Below are 22,391 nucleotides of genomic sequence, written 5' to 3'. Positions count from 1 at the left end.
GGATCCAGAGGCCAGTGGCAGACACCTTCCAACTCTCTGCTGGGGGTCCGCTCATCAGTTTGACTCCCTCCGCATTCAAGCCTTTGGAAAAATCTAAAGCAGCTCAATGTAATGTTTCTATGTGTTACCTGGTTTTAAAAAGGTGGAGGAAGGGTGGGTAGTGTCCACAGGCAAACAGATAAGAAAACAGATGATTAAGCCAAGTTAAGCAGGGTTCTTTCCTGAGAGGCTTTCCAGAACTCTTAACTTAATAATATGCACAGTGAAAACTCAGAAGAGGAAAAGAGTGGGCAGCATTTCCCAGATGTTATTTCACCAGTGGCACTCTTCTCCCACAGAGCATGTCAGGGTCCCCTGGTTCTTGTAAGGTGCCTTCCTTACAACATGCCTTAGGAAACACCGATCTGGACACTGCTTGTGTGAAACATTTCCTAATTTGCTCTTAAAAAATGGTATAAGTCAGTATTCTACAGAAGTAGAATATTGAAGTGTAACTGCTTGAACTCCACAGCCATTTCAACAGGTAGGCTGTCATTTGCCGCAGGGACTTGAGACTGGCAGTAAGTGGACAATGCCCTGCAGGTGTCACACCCAAAATACAGAAAAGCACAATAATAACAAGTAGCCAATGCACACACGGCGCCAGGCACCCTGCAAAGCCGGGATTCGTGGACAGCTCATGGCACCCACTTTACAGGTAAGGGCATTAGGATCAAGAAGCTAATGACTTCTTCATGTCATAACTGGTAAGCAGTGCAGCAAGAGACCTGCTGAGGAAGAAAAGGAGACCCCAAGGGGAAACTATGAACCCAGGCAAGGATTATCAATCGCTGATGAAACCTTTAGACAAATGGTTGATGGGGAACAGGACATTCATATGGCGCCAAAAAACCACCATACACATTCTTTCCTTCAGCTCACAAGGGGAGCAGTGGGTAACTGCCCCTTGGAGGAAGCAGGAGGTCAGCACGTTAATCCGATGCCAACCTCAGCACCACTCATGTTCAGCCCGCACTGTCTCGTGATGTCAGGGGCAATATAAAGATTGCAACATCTCCCAGGATATTTATTTTTTTCTTTATGTCAAAATCACTTAACTTGAATCTAATCAAAGCTTTAAATCTAATTTGCCATTTACCCAAAACACAGGGTATAGAGGGCAACCTGAGACCACAAAGAATCAAGCAGACACAATCTTAGAAGGTGAGCTACTTTACGGAATAATTGGCTTGACCTCTACAACTGGGAAAATTTGACTATGGATTGGTATTAAATGATATTAAAGAATTATTCATTTAAAAAAGTGACAGTATCTTGAATTTGTAGGAAAAATATTAAAAAATAACACTGTCCTCAGCCTCCATTTGAAATCACACGCTAAATGGCAGAAGCAGAGAATTGGGTTATCGAAGGGTAGTGAATAGGAGGTAGTTTCTCTACATAGGCTTCACTGCGTGTGTCTAGGGCTCTTCTAGCCTCTCAGAAGCCGTGACTGGAGTCTCAAGCAGACTGCCTCCAGGGCCTGGCTGCTCCGCTGCCATCAGTTCACTGAACTGTGGGTTCTAGGGGTGACAGAAACTCTCAGTCACCATAAAGAACACTTCTGCTGGGCATCTGCCTTGAAAACACCCCAAAATGAAACTCATGTCTAATTCCTTCTTCAGAAACCTGGATCCCAGTGCGAGTGGGTGAGAGGCAGGATGAAGGCTGCAGCGCCCCTGAGTACAGGGCTGCTGAGAATGCCCCGGCATCTTTCTTCCTCTGTAGCAAAGATCCACGAGGCCAGCTGGCTTTGCCATGCTGGGCTGGCGGCACTAGGTGAAGTCACTGTGTTTAGGCCACTGAGACTCAGCTTTGCGGCTCCAAATTTCAGTTTGCCAGCTTGCTGAGGGGTGATGGTATTGGGGGGGCTGAGTTGCACCAACTAAACTCAGAAGAACCATATTTGGAAAATTGAGTGCCAGTGTGTGGTTTTACAGTGAATAGTACAATCTGGACTGCACTTTCCCCCTCACTAATGGGGTGAGATGCTCTGGAGAATGAATGACACATCAGAATTAGAACAAAGGAAGCTGGTCCTGTAACTGGCCTTTTTTGCTTTAGGGATAGAATCAATAACATTTTTCTTGGATGGGAGTAGAGACACTCTGGTTATTTTCTGATTCTCCATTTTCTAAACTTCATTTAAATTTCTTTGTGTGATTTTTACTAACTTTGATAAAATTGGCAAGATTATGTCTTATCTTCGATCAATTGTAATTTAAAATGGTTTCTGACCAACTGAGAAACCCATTAGTCATTCACACTTGAGAGCATATTCTAATTTCAAAACAGGATAGGTGGAAGCTAATTCAACGTGGGTTGATTTCTGTTAGTTTCCCGCTGTCTCTAGATTTGCAAGTAGTTCTCATCATATACTCATGTCTTACTTGACAGCCTTGGGAGAAGGCTCATCAGCATAACCAAGCAAATTTATTTCTGCTTCTTGTATTTTGTACATGGAGATTTTAATAAGAGGTCAATTTCTTCTTCCCAAGAAGCAGTGGTCCATCCACCCTGCAAAAGATACACTCGGACCAAGATTTTTTTAAACATAGTAGGAGCCCTGTGAATCTTGAGGATGGCAAGTTTTAGATAAATCATACACCTTCCCTTATGGAAGTTATTCCAGTGAGAGATAATAGAAAACATAAATATCTTCAGAAATGGTTTCAGTAAGTTCAAGTTCTGAACGTAAATTAAGACATTTAAGGCATGACATCAGAGAAGAGGACACTACCCTTGTAAAACACCCCTTGCCCACCTCAGAGCTAACCAGTGCTGACAGGATTTCCGCATGAACTGGCCACAGGTTGAACCCCAATCGGCAACTCGAATGTTCTTAACTAGCTCTTACATGGAATGTGAACATTCTAAGGGCTGCAGGTATCAGTGTGGGATACACCGGAATCTCCCCACACTGCCACAATGAGTCTGCCCTTCCCTGGTTTGCATCAGCTAGGTGTCAGTTCATGTTTTTATGTTCATTTAAATAGCATTGGAGGCACAAAGGATTGTAAGGGAATAAAATGTTTTAAGAAGAACACAAATTACTGTGTTAAGGTCAAAGGCTTCCAAAATGTCTAAGTTAGTGCATCTTTTACTACAAAGACTGGAAAGCCAGGGTTTCTAGAACGCTTTTTTTGCGTTCTATATACTACCACCACCACAACAAATAAGCATTTGCCAAGCACCCACAAAATCTCCTCAGGTCTTCACTTTCACGCTGCTGCCTGGGATGCCATCTCCTTTCCTGCTTACAGGACCATTGCAACCTTACCCTTTAGCTTAGGTATCAGGTTCTCTGAAGAGTCTTTCCTGCCCCAACCCCACCCTGGCCACCTCTTCTACTTTGGGCAGAGTTGGAGGCTCCCACGTGTATTCGCATAAACTGTTGGGCATAAAGACACTAAGAAGCTGGTCCTGGAAATAACTGGTTTCATGCCACACCCTGGCCAATTAAAAGTGTGTACACATCACCTACTGAAGGTGAGCTTTAACGGTGTTTGATCAAGGGAGAGGGAGCAAAGAAGAGCAAGTGCCACTTGGCTTTCGAGACACCAGAGCACTGGCAGACATCTGTTGGTGTGCCCATTGGTTTTGTCTTTTCTTCTTTATATTTTAGTTGATGAAAATGCTCCAAATTCCCAAGTGGTCTGAACATTCACCCATCACTAACCAACATTCTTTAAAGGAACTGGTGTTGAACTGTTTCACTTTTTTCCTTCTTTGGATTAGAAATATTTTTATATATATATTCACTGATGTACTGTATACATTACAGATATTCAAAGAGAAGAAAATAAAGATCTGGGATAATCTCCACACCCAGATATAATTACAGTTAATGCCTTGGTGTATATTGTTTCAGATGCTTTTCTATGCACACAACATACACTGAGAAACCATGGCTCATAATATAGTTACTATTTTAACCTACCTTTTGTAATTCTGAGTGTCTTTCCATATATTTGTGTTTAATGTATACATATGCAAGTATGCATGTATGCATATTTATGGCTGTACAGTATTTCAGTAGGTGATTATCATAAGTGGTTTAACTAATATGTTATTTTTGGATATTTAAGGTATTTTCAGTTTTACCACATTATAAATAATGGATCATTAAATGTTCTGTGCACACAATTATGAGTGCTTGTCCAGTTATTTCCCTAGAATAAATCTTAATGTAAGGCTATTAGGTCAAAGGGTGAGCAATTTTTATTGTGTAAGTCCTTAGAATTACATCATCAAATTTTCCTTTATAAAGCAAAAAACAAAACAAAACAAAACACATGTCCACGAAAGTATGAAAGGGCCCATTTCCCGTCATGTCACCAGTGCTGGGTAGTATCAGTCTTTTTAATTTTGCTTACCTCTTGGGGGGGGGGAAAAGGTACCTCATTATTATTTTTTAATTGGCATTTCTTGATTTCCAGAGAGGGAAAAGATTATTCCTGGGCTTTAATATATGATGTAAAGGAAATACAAAGAGCATAGGAGAAGTGAAAACAAATAATAATAGTGCAAAATAAAATGACTACTTTTGCAGGGAAAAAGGGAAAGTAGAAGGAAGGATCACAGCTTTTCTATTATTTTTTTCTCATTAGGCTTGGTAACTTTTATAAGGATTTTGAATGCATACCCTGTACCAAACCCCCAAAAGTACCCGTGCTGAACGAGTGGAATATGCATGTTATACTTAAATACTGGTACGTGGATTTTGTTTTTGCTCTTGGACACATAATTACTTTAAGTTTTAAAATATGTCTTGAGGATAAATTCATCAAAAGGACTCAAAAAGGCTAATAAATGTTTCATAATGCCACTGCTCTATGTTAGCACTACTTAGGTTTATGTACTTATGCTATTTTCCCAAATCCCACTGAGCCCTTTAACTGTAAGATGCTTGCCTCGTTGCTTTTCCCTAACCGTGAGCCCATCCAGCCTTAATTTGCCAGCTCTTGCGTTCTCATTTTTTTCCCTACTTCACTACTTTTGTGCAGGCAGCTGTCACTATGTGAAGTCTAGGGGGAGCAGAAGACTTTTCTTCCTTCTGCTCAGAATGCTTGCCTTATTGGACAAAAGGACACCTGACCGTAAAATGTACTCCAGTTCTTTAATGGCAAAGTGGCTGAGACAAATCCCAGCCTCAGGTCCAGCGATAGATTTAAGATGCAGTAGTGAGCACCATCACCCGAAGTAACGCATGGCCACAGGCTGAGGGCCGCAGCACAGGCAGAACGGCTGAACACTTTACTATGCTGAGGACTTGACTGGATCGCCTTGCTAATCCTTACCTCAGTGCTAGCAGCATCGGTCCCTCCAAGGTGCCCATCTCACAGCCAGTGTGAGCTAAGTAACCTGTCCAGGTCACACCACGATACAAGCCCAGATCCGGTGGACATGGGGTCTGTGCTCTCAGCATCCAGTGCCGTTTTGTTACTGGCCTTTTCCAGACAGTCACACAATTGCATTTGGATCTTAAGGAATGACACCTGGGGAGACTAATATTTAGTTCTAGAAACTTGCAGGAGGCAGATTAAATTAAGCCCAGCTGTATCTGCCGGTACCTCTTGACCCATGACCTGCTGACCTTTTGCTTACCTTGTGTGTGGACTAATATGAAGAGTATGCTCACCTGCACTACCCTCGAGGCTCTAATTTACGGCAGGCCTTCTGAGATTCTGTGTGACTACAAGAATGATGTATATCACATGTGCGGTACAAGGTCCTCAGAGCCTCACAGGCTTCGTTCACTCATCCCGCAAACACCTGTTGAGCAGCTTCACTTTGCCTCCTACTGTTACTGGGGATATAGCATAGGGACGGTCTCAAGAACCTACATTCTAGATGAGGCAGACAATAAAAGTAAGAAATAAATAACTATGAAAGCATATTAAATAGAAGTAAGTACCAAAGAAGAAGACTTAAGCAGGGAGGGGGTACAGGAAGTGTTGGAGGCAGAGTCTGTAATTTTAGACTGAGTGGCTACAGAAGGTGACGTCTGAGTGAAGTCTATAATAAAGAAATAGAAATTGATGTCTTTGAATGTTTTTAATCAAAAGCTCTTAGACGGTAAACAATGATATGTTATGGCACGCAGAGGTCGGAGGACTATTGTAAACACTTGGTAAAGGTTCAGCAACGCACTTCATGATACATATTTGTGACATACAAATACATATTCATGATATATTAGTTCCAAAGAACTTGGGCTAGTATTGCCAGATAAAATATAGGACACCCAGTTAAATTTGAGTTCTAGGTACACAATGCATAATTTTTTAGTATATGTTTTTTCAAATACTTCTTGGGACATACTTTAAAAAATGTGTTGTGGATATAAAGTCCAAGTTTAAGCAGGTGTCTTGCGTTTTCATTTGCTAAATGTGGCAACCTTAACTTGGACAAATCAGTACCTCAGCTCCTTCATCAGCAAAATAGAAATAAAAATTCTTGCCAAGGATTACATTTGTTCTTTCAGGCAGAACAAAATAAAAACATAAGACAGTAGGATTTCTAAAGGACTAAATTAAGAAAGGTATACACAGTCAGAATTTTGAAATAAAACACACTTAGGAAGGTGTTATACTTGTTGTTTATAACTTTGCACTTCAAAAGGCAAATCCCCGAATCTGGAAACTTCAGGCTGAAGAGAAGGGACCATGATAATGACTGGTGTGTGAAGGAGTCCTTTCTGTAACCAGTCTCTCCCTGGGTGGGGTCACAAGGTGACTTGTGAGTTGAGTTACTTGTGACTCATGGTTATAGCATTTTAAAGACTGAATTAGGCTATGGCATAGATCTGTGGAGGCAAAGGAAACTTCAGGGACCATTTACTACATCTTTCTCATGCTGTAAGTGGGGAAACTGAGTCCAGGGGGAGAAGGGGTGATGTGACTTGTCCAAGTGAGGCAGAGGGGAAGAGAAAGGTCTAACACATACATTCCTTGCATGATGCTCTTGTCACCCCCCAGAGAGAAGCTTTCCTCCTTTACTAATTCTGAAAGCAGTACTCAGTTTGGGGAAAAGGAAGCAAGAAGCCCTAAACCAAGGTGTGTGATGAGCACGCAGCAAACATGAGACCCAAAGACAGGTGAGGGAGAGGCATGAGGGTAGGGAAGAACATTTTAGGGAATTTTTAAGAAATGAAGTGAAAAAGTCTAAACCAGATCGTGGGTGGTGACTGATCAGCAATGTCACCGTGGAGGAGCTCCAGGACAGACACCGTTCGGTGCGACGTGGTGGGGACAGACCCTTGGGTGTAGCGGGACAGGCATCGGGCTCTAAAGAGAAAGTGGCTCGTGAACTGCCCTGGCTAAAGGGAGGAAGTAGCACTCGCTTATTTTTTCATTTTAACTTTTTATTTTTAATTAATTTCAGATTTGTAGAAAAGATGCAAGAATAGTATAGGGAATTCTGTATATTTCTTGGCAGATTCTCCAAATATGAGCAATATACACCTTTACTTTATCTCCTCTCTCTCTCATTATATGTATACCGATATCTATACACACACATATAATTTTCCCTGAACTGTATGATTGTCAGTTGGACTTCATATCATACTCCCTTATTCCTAAATACTTCAGTGTGTGTTTCTTAAAAGCAAGGGCATTCTTTGTCTATAATAATCAAAATCACAAAGGTAATATTAATATAATGTTATTATGCAATGTATAGCTTGTATTCAGATTTTGCCAATTGTGCCCGTGATGTCTTTATAGCAGAAGAAAATCCTGGACCATACACTGCATTCCATTGTCAGGTTCCTTGAGTCTCCCATCACCAGGAACGGCCCCTCAGTCCTCTTCCATGTTCCACGGGGAAGCCTGAGGTCAGTCATGTTGGAAGGTCCCTCTGCTTGGTCTGTCTGCTGCTTCCTCGTGGTTAAATTCAGGTTATACACATTTGGCAAGAAACCCACAGAAGTGGTGTTGTAGCCCTTGGTGCACCCTATCGAAGGCACGTGCTGTCAATTTGTCCGATTACTGGTGGTCCTAACTTTCATCACTTGGGTAAGGGGGTCTCTGCCAGGTTTCCCCACCGTCCTTTTATAATTAATGAGTGTCTTACGGAGACTTACTCTGAGACTGTGAAAATAGCTGTTACAACTTAGACTTTCACACCAGTTTTAGCATCTATTGATGATTCTTGCCTGAAACAATGACTACTTTGGTAGCTGCCAAATAGTAATTTTCTGTTTTTATTATTTCTTCTATATTTATTACTTGACATTCTACTGCAGTGAAAAGCTTACTGTTTCTTCCTTCTCCCCTCCCTCCCTTTCTCTTTTCTTTCCTCCCTTCTTTCTTTAGCTCTCTCTTCCACGCTCACTCTCTTTCTTTCTATCAGTGTGGTTCATGAGTTCTTATTTTATTCCATATACTATATTCTGTCATTATCATTTTTTACTCTGATAGTCAATTTGGCACTGGCTTCATTTCAGAGATTTGGGAGTAACAGACTTCTAAATGAGTACTAAAAAAAAAAGCATGCTCCTAAGGCCCACATAAAGAAGGGCGCATTCCTCCGAGACAACAACAGCTCTCCCTACCACTGCGGACAGGAGTGCTTTTTGTGCGTCAGATGGGACGCCACACCCTTTGTGTGTGTTAACTCGTTTAACGCTCATGACCTGGTCAGGTGGACGTCGGGCCACTTCTTCCTCCATTGGAAGATGAGGACACGAAGGCTCTGAGAAAATAAGTAAGTCGTCAAGATCTCACCCTTAGTAGTAGCAGGTCTGGTGGAGTCCGGGGCCCCTGCTCTCAACCACCAGGCAACCCTAAAGATAGGTGTGGAAACCCTCAGGAAGCCATAAGGTCTTAGAAAGAAGGCTGAACTGTTCCTCAAGGGGGCTGGGCATTTTCCCCAAGATCTAAAGAATCATCCGGACTTTTTCATTTTTACAGATGGGGCAGTTGGAACTGTCTACAAGTCTGTCATCACTCTAGGAACTTCTCCAACCTGCTTGGTGGAAACCAGCCAGCCCTGCCTGAAATCCAGCGAGGAAACATAAAGAAAGCGCTCATTTGTGCCAGTGTCGGCTGACACAGACCCGGAAAGACGTGCCTTGGCCAAGTTACCCAGGGAGTCATCCCCATGCGTCAAGACAAGTAAAAGCCAAATTCAGGGAGAGAGGAGAAAACTAAGTGAACAGTAAGCAGAGATTGTTTAAGAAATTCAGTATCTGTTTGATTCCATAGATCCTGGGTGACGACAGGGCTGTAGCTTTACCCTCCCTGCAGGCTAACAAACGAGGTCCTTCTTCTTGCTGCGCTACCACCGCCTCCACCCCCCACACCACCACACTGCCACTTTTAATACAAAATTTTAGATTTCCTGAGAATGAGCTTAGGGGAAAGAAGTATGTGGTATGCCGGTGAAACTAAGGCAAACACCTGCCTTGTTTAGAGGGAAAAGCACAGTTGGATCTGAGAATAATATCTCTACCCTCCCAGAGGAACAAACTAAAAATAAAAGACAACGAGGTGCTTCCTGCCAGCCAGTAAATCCAATAAGCAGAGAAGATGCCTCAACCTGGAGCTGGGTAGTTAACAGTCAGCCCGACTCCCTCCACCAGAGAGTGGCCATGTGGTTCTCAGAGCTAACAGCTGCCAAGCAGAACCCCTCAGATTAACCCATAGGTGGTGTTGAACCACTTCCCATTAAGATATTTGCAAAGCAAACAAAAATGATAGCCCCAGTCTGAGTGCTGGGAGCTGGCCAGCAGTGCTGGCTGCTCTTGTTGACACAGAGAGCTCTCCAGGGAGGGTCTGTGCCGGAGCTCAGAAGGCCACTCCTGCCTGCGTCTCCAGACTGTGTTGATCTTAGGCCATTAGAATCCTGGTATCAGGGACTGTTTATTATCTAATTTCCCAATCACAGCAGTCACCAGAGCTCTGTTTCACCAGAGCTCTCTATTCCTCTCTGTTTCCCGACCTGACCCACACCATTCAGATGAAAAGAAAAACTTCAACCCTCCTCCTGTTTTGTCTACTCATCAAGGAGACAAGTCTGAGAAGTTACTGAGATGCACAGGGAGTGTGGCATGCCCACTGTGCCCACAGTGTCTGCGGCAAACACTTGCTCAGGTTCCTTCTTAATTTAAAGTGACTGGGGCAATGCTAATGGGAAATACGCTGGCATATCTGTGTCCTACGGGTAGGAGCCAAGTGCCCTTTAATTCACACAACACCCTTGGAACTGAAATACTAATATTTTTTCCCCCTTCTAACCCAGAGAAGAATATGAAATAAAGTTAACATCTGTGGAAATGTACAGTTTATCTTTTTTCAACCTGTAAGATTATACTCATTGTTTCTTTGACTGTCACAATGAAATACTTTTATACAGAATTCATTTTTATGCAAATATTGTTTCCAACTTGAGTAAGTTTTCTTCTCTCAAGCTTCTTTTCTTTCAAAATAGCCTCAGTATGCAAACGTATTTGGGTCAAAAACTCACTCTGAGCCTGAGCATAGCCAAGTTCTTGATGCAGATGCAACAGAAGTAGATGTCAGAGATGTGCCGAAGTTTTAGAATTTTCTACGCCCACAAAATGGGCCACATGGGAAGGGAACAGGGGTGGTGAAGCGGTCAGAAGAATTTGCCAGATTTGTCACTCATTGAAATTGTCCTTTAGATTAGAAAACAGAACTTTAAGAGATGTAGGTATTGATTGTATGGGGGGGGGGGAGGGAGGAGGGTGACAACAGTGACAAGGATGGGGGGAGGGGAAACAAGAAAAGAAAGGAAGAAGGAAAGGGAGAGCGCTAAAGAGAGATTGAGATTTCTTTAGAAAAAGTAGAGGCATTATTTTTTTTTATAGAAAGGAAGAGAGTCACTTGACATTTAAAATACAAAGTTAAAGGGCAACTTTCTAGACTTTTGAATATATCATTGAGGTTTTAGATGATGCTTATCCAAATAAAATGAAATGTTGTTGGACCCAAGTTCTCTGTGAATGTGCAAGTTTTCCAGACACAATGTGAATCCCACCTTGCAGGTCAACCTCGTAGAGCTCATGCCATCATTTGCCGATGCCAATGTGCTTCGGGGCAGACTAACATAAGCACAAAAGTTCATGTCCACAGGTGGAGTGGTGTCAAAACTTCAGCCATGTATAAGACATGTTGGACACACCAGAAGCTGCTTCTCATACCAAACTGCCCACATTGTTTTTGCAGACGCACCAGGTACAAAAGCACTGCCTTGAAGTGTGAATCTCAGGTAGGATGGGGTGGTCAGGGTACCAAGCCAAACATGTGTTCTTATATCACTCATGATTAAGTTCACTACATGCTAGTTCAGAGCAACTGACCATTAAATTAAGATATTAACCACAGACAGCTGTCTGCCAATAACTGAGTTTCTAAAAAAAAAAAAAATCACACACCATAATTAAGCATCTTCCCAAACTTGGGGTTTATTTCTGAGGTAGGAAGGTACATGTATTACAGAGAAGTGACACAGTGTTAATAACATCTCCCTTCATTTATTTTGTTAGCACCGTTGGCTTTTTGATAAAGCCACCTTCCTACTTTATCCAAAACTAATCATGCTCAGATCAAACTGAAGATAAATAGGAAGAATTTCTTGAGGACAAAGTAATTAAATTTAGCTTTGGACCCAGCAAAAATAAAAATTCAAGGAGCACATATTCATTCATCAATTCATCAACTCCTTTTATTTTATGTCTATTGTGGCCAAGGATGCTAGATTTGGTGAGTCATGTAGAAATGAGTGACAGACCGTCTCAGCCCTGAAGTTTATTACCCCATGTAGAATACAGTAATAATGTCTAACGTTTTGGTGCACTTACTACATGCTAGGTAGCCTTCTAAAAATGTTCTATGGTTTATTCTCATAACAGACATACAAGGTAGGTACCATTATTACAAATATGCTTAACTTGCCCAAGGCCATTGAGTAATTGGATACAGAACCTGGGCCTAAAAGAGAAGCAATTTGGCTTCAGAGTCTGTAGCCTAAACTGTTTCCTCTTCCTGAATGGTAGGTAGGAATCAACTCAGATGCTGGTGGGGCGGGGCCGTGAAGTAAGTAGACCAGTGAGTTGGCGTCAATGGAAAACAGCCTCTACTTAGTTCCAGCAGATTGTTGCTAATTACTCCAATTTTTCAAGAGCCATCAGAAATCTGATTATATGAAATCTTTCTATTTTTATATGTTAGAAACTAATTAAAAATTTCAAAAACATTGTGCAGGCCAAACAAAATATGTCTGCAGCCTGCATTCTACCAATGACTGCAGGTGTGCAACTTTTGGCTTATACGATAAGGTCCAAATATTTGGCCCTGCTTTTAACGCCTCTCATATCCTGGCTCCCAACTAACTGCCTCAGTCCCGGCATCATGCCACTGCCACATCCCACCCTCAGGTTTCACCCCACTGGACACCTCACCCTCCCGGAGTCTGTACCCACCCACCCCTTACCCCTGCCTGCATATCCTGCCTGTGCTATGCCCCACTCCCAGCTGGGATGCTCTTCTCCTGGCTCTCGTCTGCTTCAAGGCCCTGCAGGAGGTTCCGTATAGGTGAGACCTTGAAGGATGTGTAAAGTATCAACAGGTAAAGGAAGAATTGGCAAGCGTATTCTGTTCAGAAGGAACAGCATGAACAGATACACAGAAACAGGAAAACAAAAGACATGTTGAAAACCACCAAACAGTTCCAGACATTTTTAAAGAGGCCTCTGGTCCTTGGAATCTGGTCCTATAAAGAGAACACTGATTGCTGACATTCTTGACATCCACAATCCTTCTAAAAGAGGCCTTTGCATAAGGATCACTGATGATTTAAAGTTTGTTGAAATAGTTCAGATAAATATTTATGTACAGCCATAAGCAAATCCACAAGGAAAAATATAACTCAAAACAGATTTTTCCTTGAAACTCCTTTCAGCTGGTGATAACGTTTCTGGCTTCAAAAAGGTTTTGAAAATAAATATGACCAATTAATATTTTTAAAGTCTAGAAACTCTAAGAAGGCCCTAAGAACCAAGTGAGCTCTGAAAGTCGTCATTGGAGGGTGTGCCCGTGGAATCCCGGCCATATCGGCAAGGGTGAGTCTTGGGCCCAAAGTCAACCTTAGATTTATCTTTGAGATAAGTGCCAGGAACACAAATACAAAAAAAATTTGGAGAGTGAGCATTGTTCAAAATGTCTGAAATGCTGGAATCGTCCATGTTTATTTTAGTCTATAGCTCTAGAACTAAGTCAGAGGGGTCTTGACCCTTCATATAAGGTTAGCTTTACAGAAACCTTTTAACTGTTAGAATTTCTACTCTTAGTGCTGCTACCCCTCTCACTACAACCCACAACAGCTCGCCAGCATCCCTTAGTGAGCATTTATTTTGTGTCGAGAACTGGGCTAGTTCCTTTGCAGAGATCATCTCTCATCTTCACAATCATTTCCTTTTTGCAGCCTAGGATACTAAAGTTCAGAAAGATAAAGAAACCTGTCAAAGCCTCATAATTTGTAAGTAGTTGATCAAGATTGAAACCCAGCTCTGTCACCAAAGACTACCTGCTTTCTACCCGAAGAAAATAACACAGAGAGTGTCTACCACATCCTCAGCCCTTCAGAGAGACAGGCCGCCAGCCCTATCAGGACTCCTTTGGCCCTCAGGTCCTCCGTGAATGCTTTAGTGCACTAACTTGGCCACAGTGTAGGAAATTTGCTGGAGGGAGTGGAAGTGGGAGGAAAAATTAGCATGGGAATTAAAGGGTGGGTGAGGAAACATCCTCCTGATACTGATATAAAAGAAATATTTTGTTTAATCTTCTTAGCACTGCCACATATTTCTGCAGTGACCCCCCAGGCAGAGTATTTGTCAAGATGTGTGGCAATCTGTACTTCACAGCCCACATGAAAATCTGGCCCACAGTCGGCCCTGAGGGGAGGCTGTTCCTCTGGCTCATCCATTCTGAGGTCAGCCCAATTGGCTCCAAGCCCCGAGCTACGAGGATGACACACAGGAGAAATATGTGTTCGCTTTCCCCTCTTGCGAGGTGCCAGCTCCCCTCAAGCTGCCTAAGTCACGAAGGTCCCCACTGCTCTGAGTCGAACTCTCATTGAAGTGGCCCACAATGAGGCAGCTTCTCGGTGGGGGGAGGGCGTTACAAGCTGCCGGGTAAAAACATCTGCACCAGCATTATCAATCTCCTACCTCCCTCATAGGGGCTTCTTTTTACAGGACAACAGGCTAGCTGAGCTAAAGAATGTCATATAAAAGCTTTGCGAGAGCTCTGCCATATGCAGGCCAAATTAAATTAAAGGGCATAATCCTCCCTATTGTATTTATCAGCATTAAAATGGAGGATTACCATCCTGGGAACAAAGCCCCTGTGACATAAAAGGGTGTTTCCATTCCGTGGTACACTGTACAGGCTCCCGCAGGAAGCCGAGCAGAGAAGTGCCACACCAACCACTGACTGCTTTCAGCCTGAGGCGGCCTTCTCCCTGGCCAAGTGAACCCCGCCCCACCACGCACAGATGGGAGCACCTTTCCATGAGGCCATAGGCTTTCTCCCAAGATTTGATGCTGGAATTTTCCCCACCAATCACAGGGAGATAGTTTTATGCCAATCAGATTTATTCTTTAGCTGGTTGTGATTTAAGATTTGCTGTAATGAAAGTTAGAACAGAGAGAGAGCCGAAAAAGCTCTGGCTTAGCGTTTGGAGCCTGGAACCTAGAGACATTACAATGTACTGGTTAAAAGTTTGGGCTCTGCAGTCAGAAGCCCTGTGTTCAAATCCTGCTCCGTCACTTTAAGTAACATTGGCAAGTTACTTATCATCTCTAAATGTCAGAAATTATAAAATGTGGACCTCTCCCATAGGGTTGGTATGAGGATCAAATAGAATAATGCATGTAGGGGGTTGTTAAGGAATAGCAAACACTAGTTGTTGTTCTTGTTGGAGACAAAATATCCAATTCAAACCTCCAACCTGCGATTTATTATCTCTGTGACATTGGGTGGCCCCCAGTAACTTGGAGTCATTAACACCTTCCCAAAGGCTGGTATGAGAATTATGTGAGATGACTGTGGGAAAAGACCTAACATTGCAATAATTGGGCGAATCTGAATGATGACCTCAACATTCTTATTTGCGGCAGTATTTCTTGTCATGTCTGGGCCTTCCTTATGAACTCTCCCTTCTGATACTGCTTTCCTCAATTCCCCCTAGCACCTATGTGCTCCTATCACTACCCCTTTGGGAATCTTCTGGCACACTTTGTTGGTTGCTTCCCAATGTCTTTATTCTTTGCCAACTTTCTCCTGAAGAAGCTGAAAATGCCCATGCTCACTTACCCAGACTCCCTTGCAGCTCCCCTGCAGAGCCTTCTCTGAAAATTCTGGCCAATGAGATGTGAGGGGAGTATGCTGGGGACTTCTGAGAAAGCATTCCTTTCTGACAGAGAGCCACTTCTGAGGATAGCCCCCTTTCCATCCACCTCTTCTTTCCTGATTCCTGCTGTGTAAGGAAGTGATGCTTAGCATTGCCTCAGCCACATTGTGACTGGAAGTGGGAGCATCACTGATGTGCTGAGATAACAGAGCAAAGGGATGAAGAAGCCTGTGGCTGACCTGGCACTGGACCTTTTGTCTTCAGACCTCTTATTCCGAGGAATCCTTTAATGTCTGGGGTGGAGGCTCGATTACTTGCTGCTGTGAGCATCATCGTTAGCATGTCCCAGCTCTCATTGTGCCCATCATGCCCCCACTCCACGAAGTCCTTCCTTTCCATCGTGGCTTGATCCTTGGGGCCTTGAGGTGACCATCAAACATAGAGGGGAAAATGGGGCACCAGCTCCCAGGGTGGGGAGGTCCGGGCACACTGTCTGATGAATTACTCTGGACCTTGTTGTTGCTGCCACCACCCAAAATTGAGAAGAAAGAACATTTCTCTCATAAAAATTTAAATTCTGAGATGGTTTCCAGAAAGGATTGGGGTTGGGGACTGGGTGAAAAGGTGGAGGGACAGAGAAGTACGGATTGGTAGTTACAGAACAGACATGAAGATGTAAAGTACAGCATAAGAAATACAGCCAATAATATTGTAATACCTACATACGGTGCCGGGTGGGTACTGGAAATATCAGGGGGACCACTTTGAAAAAGTATATGATTGTCTAACCACTATGCTGTACACCTGAAACTAATACAAAATAATACTGAATGCAAATGAAAATTAAAAAATAAAAAAGAAAGAAGGAAAAAAATCTGAGTTCTGAAGAGTGGCCTTGGAAGTCAGCTTGATAAACTCAGTGCGTGCACCGTAGACAGGAAGGAGCGAGACTCAGCCCTTTCCCCCAAGGAGCTGACCTGCCAGCACACCGTCAGCACACAGTTAGCACACAGTTAGGAAACAGGAAGACTGCAGTGTGACTAACCAAGGAGTGGTCTGAGGCCCCCATGTGTGAACTGTTACCACCCACAGTATCACAAGGAGCTGGTGCCAGATATAAACCAATTCATCACCAAGTACCTTGTTTATTCAGCTGATACAAGAGTTGAACCGAAAGGAATGGGCAGAGAAAACAGAGGTGGAGGCACTGGTAGAACAATATAAAGTCCAGCTGCAGGGAGCCATAGCCAGAGAGGGTGCATATATGCGTTCCTACAGGTGTTGAGTCTGGAGGACAAATTGGAGCAAGACAGGGAGGGCTTGTTATAGCAGACTGAGAAGTCTGGCCCCCTTTTGGTCTAAAATGGGAAACCATTAAAGTTCTTTGAAAAGTCAGAATATGCTTTAGGGCAATTGATCAGGTGTCAGAAATGAAAGCTGGTCTGCAAAGAGGAGAGAGCAGAGGGAAAGAAGAGATAATGGCAGGCCTGGACCAAGGAAGAACGCTAAGAGAATAACTGAGGGTGGTGTTAAGTGAGAGGCAGAGATCAAAAATGACTGCCAGGTTTGAAGGCGAGAACACAAGAAAGTGTTGGGGCACTCACAGACGTGGCAAGGTCAGGTGAAGGAAAGCACAGGTGCTTTGCTGGGGCTTTTCTGTGAGGCCCTGGGATGCAAACAGGAATGTGTGGTCAGTAGGCACTGGGCGTGAAAGTGTGGGGCTCAGAGCATATACCTGAGAATCATGCTCACAGAGCTAAGAACTGATACCAGAATACACCCGTGGGAGAAGATGTCATGCAGGTGGAAAGTAGGGAAGAGTCAAGGACTTGAGAACTATCTGCATTTCAACATGGGTGGAAGAGAAAGGAGGAGGATGGAGACCCAGGGCATCCTGGAGGAAGAACCTGAAGACAGCAGAACCACAGACACCCATAGGAGAGTGGGGTTTAGGGAAAGCACGGCCCACCGTGCTTGCAGATTCTGATGAAGAAGAGGCTCTAGTGACTGAGAGCTAAGCTTCCCAAGGACAGTGTTTAGGGATGTGGTGAGGACACAGATCAGATTTCAGGATTAAGGAAGGGAGGGGTTAGTGAGGCCACTGACCTGGATTCTGGTCTGAGGAAGTCTGATAGACCGGCCCTGTGGCTCAGTTGGTTGGGCGTCTTCCCACAAAGTGAAAGGTCTCCCGCACATGCCTAGGTTGGGGCCCCAGTCCCCTGGGACACATTGATGTTTCTCTCAATAATGTTTCTCTCCCTCTCTTTCTCCCTCCCTTCCCCTCTATCTAAAATTCTTGTAAGAAGAATTTTAAAAAAAATTTCTAAAAAAAAAGTAAGAAGAGAGAGGGTCAGGACCAAGAGCAGGCTTTTCTTAGAATGAGAGAGGGATAAGCAAGAGGGGAAAAGATGCAGCAGAGGGAGAGATGGGAAAGCAAGGGGTGGGCTAGGTGATGGTGGCAGGGCCTGGAGGGCAGGAACACACAGGGGGATTACCCCACATGAGGAAGAGGACCTATAGTCTTTGTGAGATGGGAGCAAAGAACAAAAGACAGCTGAGTATAAGGAGAGATTCTAAGATGGAGGGAAGGGGAGTGGAAGTTGCTCAGAGAACTGTCCCGATATGCTGGGTAAAGTTAGTCATTAGCTGAGGGTGAGGGGAGTCAGGCTGGGGCTGGAGCCATTTGCCAGACTGGTTCACTGACTTGCTCAAGGTCAAACAGCTGGAAAATGTTAGCACTGGGACCAAAACCAAGTCTTTCACCTACCAAGTTAGTGGTCTTTCTGCTGCAACAGAAATCTAAACTTTGTTATCCTGATGTGAGATGTTAGCTCTATAATATTTCCTCAAGAACCTTTAAATGAGCTAATCTGACTCTTTAGGAAAGTAGTCTGCTTTAACAGCAGCCCAACTATGATTTGAGACCACTAGAGAAGTATTGAGATTTAAATTTGTCAGGTCTCAAAAACATCAACAAGCAGTCTCCAAAATTAAGAATCCTTAAAAATTATAAATCAAGACCACACGGAACTTTCTAGTGGCCTGCTTCTTTCTCCAAATCCTGGGCTAAACTTTTAATGAGAGTTCCCACAATCAATCCGGGGGTGGGGGAGTTAAGAGAGGCATGCTTCATTCTGGTTCAACCTTGCCTTTGCCGTGGTTCACTCCTCGTAGTTGCCTCCTCCTCCTGGTGACGTGTGTGATGGGGCCTGGAAGCCTTTTCTGAGAGAAGGTAGGTTATGAAGGCTTCCCAGAAGAACAGGAAGCCTACGAGTTCCACGAGTCTCTCGTGCTTGGTGTCACAGTTTGGCCAGGTCTTACTTAAAGTGGCCTGATGCTACAGTTGGCCAGGGTTAATGTCCTCTACAGATCAGAGCAGCTCAGGTGTATTTTGAAAATAGTGCACTATGGCCCTCGGCAAGCTCTGCTCTACTCATTCTGAAGTGTATTTAAGTAAAATCTGTGGGTAGACAGGAAATGATACTTCTGTTTTGCTTTAGCTTAAACCCAAGGTTTTTCAAACTCAGGACTATAGTCATTTTGGGCCGGCCAATTCTTTGCTGTGGAAGGCTGTCCTCTGTATTGGAGGATGTGTAGCAGCATCCCTTGTTTTTACCCACTAGATTCCATTAGCACAACTCCTCCCCCTAAAGTTGTGACAACCAAAAATGTCTCCAGACAGTGCTGAAGTCCAGGGGGAGAGGGGCAAAACCGTACCTAGGTGAGAACCATTGCTCTAACCTAACAAGGCCAAGCACAGGCTTCGCCATGAAAGAACACAAAAGGCAGCATGGTGTTCAGACTACCCTGTAGAATAACGACTTTGCCCACGTGCTAAGGACCTCTAACATGGGAGAATCTGATAGGAAATACTTCTGGTTCCCCGAGTGTGAGACTGGGAAATTTTATAGATGAGACTCACCGATTTTTCTCAGTGACAGAAGGAGAGCTTGAAGTCTCTGCATGACCACTGTTGGATTCAGCTTGTGGACTGCTTTTATGATCTGCAAAGCCCCTCAGAACTGAGGGAAAACAGACAGAAACGTAGAGACCTAAGCATACACTGAGAAATAGGCAGTGTTAGGTACAGTTCCCATCTGCGCTCTCTGCACCACCTCCCTCCCTCCCTTGTGCTGCTCTCTGACTTTCTGCAGCCTTTATTCAGGACACAGCATCAAAGCTGACCTGTTCTGTGACAGCAGGCCTCGCTCAGTGCTAGGTCCCAGCCAGCAAGTTGGGTAATAACTCGTGCTTATAGGAAAACACATTGCCTCCGTCTGGTAGTAGTGCACGGAGGTCAGAGGCCCCCAGATGAGGTAGATGGCAACAGCAGCAGCATGCAGGTGCTGGAATAGCCCTGTGCTAGACAGTTAGGAGACCAGCTTCCAGTCCTGGCTGGGCTGGGCAGGGCTGCCCACTGCGGGCACAGCAAGTCAAGGAACGAACTGTCACAATGTGGTCGTGATGAACTGCAAGTGGGGAATAATTCCAGGTGTAACCTGTTTCTACACTGTTATTGAGGACAGTTCACTGATGAGTTTCTCAAGAGCGGGGGTGACAAATACGATTTCTCCTTCCTGTGACCCTGGCATCATGACCCTCTCCCAGTAAACTTTCCTTCACCTTCAAGTTCCTTTTTAACATAAAGCTTCACATCAGTGGTTCTCAATGTGCTGACCCCACATCATCTGACTCCTGGAGAACACATCCCAGGAAACATCAACATCACCTAGAAACTTGGTAGAAACACAAATTCGTAGGCCCTGCCCCAGGCCTAGTGCATCAGGAAGTCCTGGGATGAGGGCTGGCAATTCATGTTTTTAATGAGTCCTCGAGGTGAGTGGACCCACCTACAAGTTTTGGAGACATCACCCCAGAGCAGTGATTCTTAACCCGGTCTGTTCATTAGTATTGTCGGGAGGATTTTAAATATGCCTGGGCCTACCTCCAGGCATTCCGAAACTGACCTGGGGTGTGATTGCCACCAATTTTTAAAAGCTCCCCAAATAATTTTGACATCGGCCAGAGCTGAGACCCACAGTTGCATGTGGTCACTACCGAACAGTTGGGATAGGAAAGAGACTTGGCACCTATTTGCTATCCTTATTTTGGATACTCTAGAAACATTTGAACCAAAATATAACCAATGAAGATAATGTATGAATTTGCCAATTGTGACATAGATTTGTGGGAGGTGCATAAAATGTAAAAAACTGATGTTATAACAATATACAAAAAGAAATATGGAAATCAATTGTTTTGTGTTATCTATTCTATGAAGAGTAAGTTCTGATTCTACAATATTAATTTGTTTTCTTGGACATCGATATTTCTTGTGCGGAAGAAATGTAATTCTTTGAACTATTGGTGGTAGATAAGACCATCTGTATAACTGCACTATAAATACCAAAAGGATCAAGGGAAAAAACTTAAGTGTAACATTACATTATTATTATTACACAAACAACATTTTGACAAAGAGTGAGACAATACTAAAAAAAGGGAAAAGAGCGTAAGTCAATAAAAATAGCCACAACCTTTTAGAATTTCATTAACTGATTCCCTCTCCTCCCCTCCCTGCCTTCTTCCCTTGATGGACGAACTCCTCCAGTCAGAGGCCCAGGCAGGTTCCTCCTCCTGGAGATTCTAAAACCTTGTTTGGCCCAAGCTTACTTGAAATACTGTGATAAGCAACATGAAAGGAAGAACTAACATAAAAAGAAAAAAGAGAAGTCTACATCTGGGACACAAATACCTTTGTTTTCTTTTTAAGAGGGAAAATTGACACAATTTTTAACCTTGTTCTCTGGCCCAATTCAGCAGCACCAAGACCTGCCATCACGGATCAAAGGCCAAATGGTCCCATCTGTGTGGAAGGCCAGGATTGCTTTTGTGTGCTTTGTAGCCACCTATCTTGAGATCTTCAGGATAAAAAGGAGCAATAGGAGCTTAATAGCAATGCAGACAGGAAAAGGCAACAGCAAAGCCAGGAAAGACCACCAAGCCCCTTAGGTTTGGGACTGTCCCTAGGAAGGTGCCAAGTCCACAACCAGAAAGAGAGGAGGCATCAACATCTTTACTTGGAGCTTAGCAACTGCCGCTGGTTACGTTGCCCAGGTTCCCAATAAAATATGCACAGAATTTCTGTTCATGTAATTGAAAGAAAAACTTACTCCCTGTTTCTTATTCATTTACACTTCAGTCATCAAAATATTGATTTTAAGAGTTATTTGAAGTATAAAAACCAAACAGAAACTTACAGAATATTCTTAATAAAGCTTAGATGAAGTCTGTTCCTCTATCCCCCAGCTCTGCTGGAAAAGCAGGGAGAAGGATTTGGGTCGGGGTAAAGAGATAAACTTAAATGAAAAAGAAGTGGTCATTATGTTGCACACCTGAAACTTAATATAATATTATGTGTCAATTGTGCCTCAATTTTAAAAAAAAGGTTAAAATAAATGAGTAAAAACTGAGGAGGTTATCAAACTTGTCAAATACTCTGAAGTGTGTCCTGGTGACAGCTGGAGGCACCCAGCATCCCCCTGGCAGATCGCTGGACAAGGAGACCGGAGAAATGGCGATATGGGAAAAACCAGAAAAGTCGAACACGGTGACTCATCCTAACTTGAGAAGATCAGGTTAGAGGAATTAGATGAGTGACATGGCTGGGAAAATTAAATGATGAACTTAAATAGCAGAAATGTTCACAAAATACCAGACTGGAGGCTCCTCCAGACAGAGAACAATTTTCCAAGGAAGATTGAGCCAATTCTTTACTGGACTATTTTGAAGTAAGATGAACAAGCATTTGATTATCACAAGAGAAAGGAAAAGAAAGAAAACAACATAGCAGGTGTTGCAAACTCACATGCCTTTGGGGCCGCCCAGGTGACGTAAATGTATGTGGTGTCAGGCTAAATGCGTGGGAGTGGTGGGGTTTGCAATGTCCACCCCATCTGAAAACATTCAGG

The 22,391-nt window shown here is 43.5% G+C and overlaps 1 protein-coding gene across 12 annotated transcripts in view; it reads right to left on the bottom strand.

Annotated features, from left to right (window-relative positions):
- MYO3B (myosin IIIB) overlaps positions 1-22,391 on the bottom strand; it is a 440,217-nt gene that overhangs the window by 130,214 nt on the left and 287,612 nt on the right. For all 12 annotated transcript variants that reach the window (XM_045196330.2, XM_045196338.2, XM_045196327.3 and 9 more), the window contains one exon: positions 19,343-19,442. In XM_045196330.2, coding sequence (XP_045052265.2) covers positions 19,343-19,442 — 100 coding nt within the window. The remainder of the gene's footprint in view (positions 1-19,342; positions 19,443-22,391) is intronic.

The sequence above is a fragment of the Desmodus rotundus genome, chromosome 2, assembly GCF_022682495.2.
Source record: "Desmodus rotundus isolate HL8 chromosome 2, HLdesRot8A.1, whole genome shotgun sequence".
NCBI classification, from domain to species: domain Eukaryota; kingdom Metazoa; phylum Chordata; class Mammalia; order Chiroptera; family Phyllostomidae; genus Desmodus; species Desmodus rotundus.
This window is presented reverse-complemented; position numbering and strand designations above follow the sequence as displayed.